Here is a 7,691-nt window from a genome sequence, read left to right as displayed (position 1 = left end):
CCTACCCTTTGATTAAACAGTTTGAGCTAAAAAGAATGTACTTAGAATAGCATTTCAGTTTCCAGCCCAATTCCATGAACCGTATAATCTTGCTGTACCTTCTACATTCAGACTGGCAGAAAGGAAAAGTTGATTCAGGTTTCTAGTGAGCCAAAGGGGGATCATTAGCTACAAGAAGCTAACAGAATATGAGACCTCTAACATATATGCAGATACATACATATTTATATATAAATATAAAAATAAAAGTAACATATCTGCCATACAACACAGGTGCTGAAAAATACTTCATTATTAACATACTCTATGGCACATACTGATTTTTAGTTTTAAATAAATTGCCATACCTTACTCCATCTGATCTCTAGCAATGTTTTTTCATATTACTCTCATTCTGATGAAAGCTGATCAGCTGATCACATCCACCTCACAAGAACTCCACAGCTTAGTTTACACACCAAGAAACTCTGCAAAATTTCTGAAGAAAGGCAGGCCAGCTACTGTACCGTTGCCAGATGTCAACATGAACTGAAAAAAGTTGAGCTTGGCCCTTCCTTTCTCAGCCCTTAAAGCCACTGTCCAAGTTAAGTATTGTGCAGGTGTCAAGTAAGTTTACATTATAAAACCTTGCAACTGCACCAATAAATACAAGTGTCACTTTTCCTTCCAAAGCCTTCCCCCCACCATCACTGAGAATGAAGCCTTGCAGTACTCACACACAACAAACCTTGTGATCTTTGTAAATACAGAGGCCTGAAGTTGTAGCTATTACTCAACTGAAGCTGAAAGTCTGAGGTTCCTAAAGAGGAAAACAGCCCAGTACCAGAGGCAAGGCCTAAACCCTGAATTAGCACACTGCATTGTGTTACAGCAGGGCTCTGTGGCATAGATTTTTGCTAGAAGCACAGAGCCTTTTATCAAACTCAAGCCCCCAGTTAAGCTGTCATAGTCTGTTACACACTTAAAAGAAAGCACAATTAGGCACAGCATCGAGCACGTTCACATACCCACCACCGGCTCAGCTGCACCAGTTAGTTTCACATTTATGCCGGCAGCCAGGCCGGCCTGACTGCACTGAAATAACCCTCAGTACCCAGATGTTGCGCTATTTTTACCCTGGAAAAGAGAAAAAGGACACCCAACAAAACTTCAGAGCGGGAGGCCACGACAGCACAGACTTTATTCCGAGGCTGCAGCGCAGGTTTCGGCGCTCGGCAGCGCCCGGGCTCCCCAACCCCGCAGTGACGTGTCCACCTGAGGCTCCGGGGCCGCCGCCGCCGCCGGAGACAAAGTTCTGTAGTGCACTGACTGCTATCGTACCCAGAGTCGGAGTGTCACAGAACTTTGCTTCCGGAGGCTCCAGTCCTCCGCCGGTACCGGCGCCGGGGCCGCCCGCCAGCACAAGTTTCCCTGCCTGGGAAGGGAAGGCGCACACGGTTAGAGGGGGGGAAGGGAGCCCCCGCCTCCTCCGCGGCTCGGCGGGAGACCCGCTGCCCGGGGAAGAGGGAGAAGGAGGCGAAGAGATTTTTTTTTTCTTTTCTTTTTTTTTTAATAAATACCCAAAATGCATCCCCCCCCCCACGCCTCCCCCAACCCGGAGCTAACGGGCCGCCCTGCGAAAGCCGCGGCCGAGCAGCTGCCCGGAGCGCTGCCGCTGCAGCGAGCGGGGGCTGCCGGCTGCCGCTGACAGCCCCGGCGCCGCGGCCCTGCGGGACCCCGGGCAGCGCCGGGCATCCCCCCGCGGCCCCGCAGCCCCCCACGGGAGCGACCCGAGCGGCGCCCCCCCGCCCGCCAGCCCTTCCCCCGCCGACGAGCGCAACAGGTCCGGCCCGTCCGGTGCCGCCCGCAGTCCCCCGCGGCGGCGGCGGCCCCGTCCGGTCCGGCCGCGTCCCGCCGGGCGGCGGTGGCGGCCGGTGTCGCTCGCTCGCCCGCCCGCCCGCGCCGCGCGCCCGCCGCTCCATCTTGACTTTTGCCGACGTGGAAATTTTGGGTTCGGGGACGAGCCGCGCTCTTATTGGCCGGCGGCGGGCGGGGTCGGAGGTCACGGCTGCTGTCGCCGCTCCGCGCCAAAGCCGCCTCGCAGGCGGCCCCGCCCCGCCGCCTGCCCCGCCCGCCCGGGGGCGGTGCCGCCCGCGGGGCCCCGGTGGCCGCTGCGGCCGTGTCCGTGCGGGGGGCGGCGCGGACGGGAGGGAGCGGTGGTGCCCCGGTGGGTCCTCGCCCCCGAGTCGCCTCGGGCGGCCGTCGGACGGGGCTGGGGGCGTGGGGCGGGCTGGAGGGGCTGCCGCGGGCCCGCTGGGGGCGTGGACGCGGTGCCGGTTCTCGGTGCGCCCCCCCCCCCCCCCCCGCCTGCGGCCCCGCAGCGTTACTGCCCCGAGCGGGTCCTGTCCGCGCCCGGCCGTGCCCGGCCCCGGCCTCGGCAGCCACCCCCGGCCCGCCTCCCGCAGCCCCCGCGGGGAGGGCTCGATGTAACCTCGTGGTGGAGGTGCTGCCCCTGAGCGCCGAGTGCCGCGGTACCTCGGCTCCGCGGGCACTTCAGGTGTCCTGGCTTCCCGCCGAGAGAGCAGCCGAGGCTGTGCGGTGGTGGGTGCGAGCAGCAGAATCCCCGCCTGTCTCGAGTTCCCGCTTGGCATTTGAAGGACTTTTGAAAGAATGTAACAACTTTTACCGAAGAGTGTGTTCCCTCTCCCCGAGGTAATAGCTGAGGGCATCTCTTGTCTGAAAACAATGTTTTCTGCTCTCTCTCGAAGGTGTCAGGACTTCACTAGTTCTCTTGTGGAACTCATCGTACACTAGTAGTACAAAATTACCTAAACAAAGCTTTGAAAATAAATCCTGCAATTGTTTGTGTCTCTTACATTGAATTAAAGTCGTAGAACTTAAATGTCCGGCTTGTTCGCTAGGCTCAGACAGAACTGCTAACGCCACTAACAGTTGGAAATACTGATCCAGGGCTCCTCCAGCCGTGGAAGCCTCGACAGTAAAAATGCTCTTTCTGTACTTGAGGCACTGGAGTAGTTCCAAGAGAACCGTTCACCGATATGAGCTGTGTGTACATGCAGGTGTTCACGGGAGGAGACGTGCTGGCCCTGTCCTGCAGCAGCATCACTGCGCCGTGAGCTCCAGTGTTTACATGGTCCTTGCCATTGCAGGATCACAGCAATACCTGTTAACTCAAACCTATGGCTGTCATTTCAGTATCTGAAAGAGAAATAAAAATGCTTTGAAATTAGCTTTTGTCTCTTTTAGCTCCTTTGTCTGCAGAAAACAGAAAGGGCAAGCCTTTCCTGAGCCTTTCTGTTCTGTTTAAGAAACGTGTTCCTCCCTCCTTGTCTGCACCTTCAGTGTGCTGTTCAGTCATCAGCCCTATTCTGTCTTGCTGCAGCTTGCCATGTGTAGTAGTACTTCCCATCTTCCTGTTGCCCCTCTATCCCTGCTCCCTCGACATACATCCTCTCTGCTAGGCCATGGAGTAGGCCCCAGCTATGCCTCTGCTACTTAGCTGTGTGTATGGCAATATTGATTTGACAGTGTGCATGCTCTGTAAAAAAATCAATATTTCAGTAGATTGAGCAGAGTGTGCAGCAGTGTAATGGAGCCCAGCCTGCTAATGTAATGTGCAGGGGTCCTCATTCAGAGATTGAGGTCAGTCAGACAATGGAAATGTGTTTTCTTATTTTATTGTGTGCTTCAGATATAATGTAGGTGTTTATGTTCTGGTGTTTAACTTACAGCACGCAGTTACTTTTAAGTCATATCCAGCAGAAGGTCACATATTGCAGGTGACATACACAAAAAAGCATGCCACAGATATACAATCCACTTTTTAAAGCTTAGTAAATCCCCTCTTATCCTTATCTATCATGTATCTATCAAACAACAGTTGTGGTGAGGGAAAATGCATAATTTTTGTTTCTGCAAATAAAAATAATGTTCCGTTGTGTGGTGCAAACTTGGCTTCTGATTATGTAATGAAACATCCAGTACTTCAACAAACTCCAACATAGCGACATGTATCGAGGAGTATCATAAAATGAGCATAAGTGAAAAGAACGAAGGAGGAGGAATAACCAATGTATGACACAAAACTGGAGTAAAAGCTCCCATTGATTTTGGTGGACCTGGGATTTCAGCCAGAATGTTCTCCATGATACGTTTTCCACTTTTTAAACCGTTGCATCATGCCTTAAAATGTAGCAAAAGTAATTTGTAAAATGACATGAGAAACCACAGCATTCTCAGGCTCAGAGTCAAGATTAGTGTAAGCTAACTATTGTTTCTCAGCTCAAGGGGACACTTGATATGGTTTTATCTTTACTTAATAATTTTACCTGCTGGTTTTGTCAGAGGCTATTTCTCATCCACCAAAATCCCTCACTGCAGGAGTGACTACAGATCTATATATCAGGCAGCAGAGTTTTATGTTTGTGAATGTTGCCGTGCTTTGTGCTGAATATAACATACATTTCAAGATGCTATGGGGGTCCTCATGTTCGGTAAAAAAGGCAAAGCTATTTACTCTTTCGTCATTCACGTTCTTAATTGGAGACTGATTTGGCAGTCATGGCCGGGGAGGCACGCAGGGCTGGAGCAGTAACATCTTTCAGTTACAACTCTGCTTTAGGACATGACTCATGGAGAAAGCTTCCAAATGCAAAATAATGCTACCTACAAATGCACACGACACTGGGATTTCTCAGAAGTCAGTTGCTATTCTTCAGTTACTGAACACAGATTTCTCATGTATGTTTCACTGTTCTGAAGAAGTGTTTGTTTTAGTATTAACAGATGCTGGAAACCTATGCACTCACCACTCTTAAAAACATACCTCAAGACATGCAGTATGTCCTAAAATATTTTAGGTGTAGTTTTAAAAATAGTACTGTAATAACATAAAATGTAAAAATATATTAAAACCACTATGATATAGTGTTTTACTTAATCCTAGAATGCTTTTCACAGTACAAGTATGATAAACTGCAATGAAAGTATTATTCCAATTTAAATTATAAGATAAATCTCATAGCTGAAGATTAAGAAATAATAATTAGTCTTGCACTTTGAGAGTCCATCTGTTTTGGCAGCATGCTTCCAACTAAGAAGATTCAAGAAGGTGGTTACTATATGAGACAGACAAAAGTACATGATAAAAAGGACTAAGCTGTGACGTTTTGTAAAGTAAAGCTAAACAATATTTCACAAAATGTTAGTTTAAAAGGTGGGAGAATTTTATGACAGAATTTATTTTTATGAAGACTCTGTTTTTCAAGGGTCTTCCTCTGCCAGCTTTGTGTGAATTGGGGTGGGTTTTTGTGGTTTTCGTTTTGGTTTGGTTCTTTTGGTTGGTTGATTTTTCGGTTGTTTTTTTTTCACTTTGAAGAAATTAGTACATTATAAGAATTAGTATTTAAATCTAATTGAAAACTGGAGTTATGCTGGATGGAAAATTAATTTTCTCATTAGTTAGAGAACTGTTATGGTATTTGTACAATAAGTACTCATCCAAAAGCATCAATCAATATTATAGAATGTTTTAAAACAAATGTAAACAATTTATATTATGACAATTTGTAGCATTACTTATTGATAGAAGAAAAATTATGCATAGAATCTCAGTGGCATATAATTCTAATTCTTAGTTGGTTATTATCTGAGATTGCTCTTGATTAAATATGATTTGTGTTATATCTGTGTAATTCTGGTCTTCATTACTATAATAAATGTGCATTAAAACTGCATTATAATGTCCTAATTGTGAAATTGCCATTGAGTAAATTAAGGTTATGAGTATTGTAATGCAATATTTTACTGAATGTTTTATTTCCTAGTGCTTAAATTTCCTTGAATATTGGAATCATAAAATTAATTGCTAAAGTTAATAAATAATGATAGATAGTCTAAGTCAGTGGTAAGTCAGAGAAGAATTCAGGTTTCCTGAATTCCCATTCTCTCTCTAAAGAATAGACAAAGTTGATACTTCTTTCTGAAATTGTAGAGATGCACAACTGATATAAACATAATTTTAGTAGAACCTGAACATTCCTAAAATAAGACAAGATCAAGTGTCAAATCAAAACTTGAAGATACAAGGACATAATGTAATGAACTTTCATTTGAGGCCAGTAGAAATCGTTCTATTGACTTTAATAAAACTGTTATCAATTCCTAATGTGCTGGCATCAAGTATATTAATAGCTCCATTAGTTAAGTAGCTAAAGCTCATAACAGCTTGTACATTAAAAATTTGCAGAATCAAACCCTACATGTCTCCTAAAAAACTTGCAAAGAGTGAGAAGGGCTCCATTTGCATTATAGATCCCAAATGGAGTGACTCTGTCATCTTCATTTTAAAGAAGATATGAATGGATCTGCAAGGCAATCACTGCTGGGTTAGTGTAACACTATCTGCAAAACATTAGTATTTTGGAAAACAATGGACATTTCAAAATGTGCTTTTGTTGAACATTAAGATGAAATTAGAAGCTTTCTGAAAAAAAAAAAAGCCAAACAGGCATATAAAGACAGAAGCCAGTAAGAGTATTCCCTTTTACCCTGTCTGACGATGTTCAACTTTGCATAGCTGGCCCAGAAAGAGACTAACACTGAATCAGTGGGGTTTGAGCCTCTCTTGCCCATTTCCTCCAGGGAATGCCTGAGCACTAAGCAGCCATCTACTTTGAGGAAAAGAAGGGAAAGTTTGTCTTTCTCTCTTTTTTTTTTTCCCTTCCAAAAATTCACTCCTGAATCCGAGAAGCCTTCTTACTGGAACAAATACTTTTCCACAAAAAGGTTCCATTTCAGCAAGTCAGCATTTTTGTATACAAACAAATATACTGTGGGAAAATTCCCACCAAGCTTTACTTTAGAGTCTTCCAGAAAAAACCGTTCAAGGGAGAATTATAGTAATGGTATTTACAGAGGCACACACATATGGTCCTCTATTGAGTTCAAACACAGTGACGTGGCAATATCTGGGACAAAGACTTGAAGGCATTTAACCTTTCATTTTTAGAGCAGTAGGAATCTCTGATACAAGAAAATCAGCCAGAGATAAATAAACAACTGAATTCTGTACCATCCATCACAAGCCACAATTTATTCAGCTTATAAAAACTTTAATGGGGATTGTGCTGAAGCTTGTCAGCACAGTCTGCAGGACCAGGACGGAGAAGGAGCAACCAGGAGGTTGTTGATGTAACAGACCCAAGTATCTTGAACGGTGTGTCCCAGAAATGGAAACCAAGGGTCATACTTCTCAAACTGGCCAGCAGCTACTTATGTAAGTACTCTCACTGAATTCAAACCTGCCTTGAAAAGGCACTTAACAATCTTCTGGCTGCAACAATGTGAAAAGAAGGTAAATAACTGGAATAAGAACTAGGCAGGCTGTAGTCAAATGCTTCTTGAGGAAATGGCTGGGATGGTCATGAAGTTACCTACTTCTTCCCTCTGCCCTACACTGGCAGTTGAAGATAAACCAGTTGCTTTCACAGTGATGGAAAAGCACTTGCATAGGGTATTCCTGAAGTGAAAACTGTAAAGACATGCACCATCACTGCCATTTCTCCTGCCTGTGGCCTCAGTGTTTGAGTGCTACATTTTCTCACAGAATCATAGAACATCCTGAATTGGAAGGGACCCACAAAGATCACAGAGTCCAGCTCTTGGTCCTGGACAGGACACCCCAAGGTTCA

At 45.5% G+C, this 7,691-nt stretch overlaps 1 protein-coding gene across 1 annotated transcript; it reads left to right on the top strand.

Moving 5' to 3' along the window:
* Positions 1-1,097: 1,097 nt before the first annotated feature.
* On the top strand, positions 1,098-3,229 carry LOC116441815 (transcription initiation factor TFIID subunit 4-like). Its single transcript, XM_032104184.1, has 3 exons — positions 1,098-1,515; positions 2,004-2,691; positions 3,060-3,229. The coding sequence occupies exons 1-3, from the start codon at positions 1,098-1,100 to the stop codon at positions 3,211-3,213; spliced, it is 1,260 nt and encodes a 419-aa protein (XP_031960075.1). The 3' UTR covers positions 3,214-3,229.
* Positions 3,230-7,691: the final 4,462 nt, after the last annotated feature.

This window comes from Corvus moneduloides, chromosome 1, assembly GCF_009650955.1.
Source record: "Corvus moneduloides isolate bCorMon1 chromosome 1, bCorMon1.pri, whole genome shotgun sequence".
Classification (NCBI taxonomy): Eukaryota; Metazoa; Chordata; class Aves; order Passeriformes; family Corvidae; genus Corvus; species Corvus moneduloides.
Note: the sequence above shows the minus strand (reverse complement) of the source record. Positions and strands in the feature narration are given on the sequence as shown.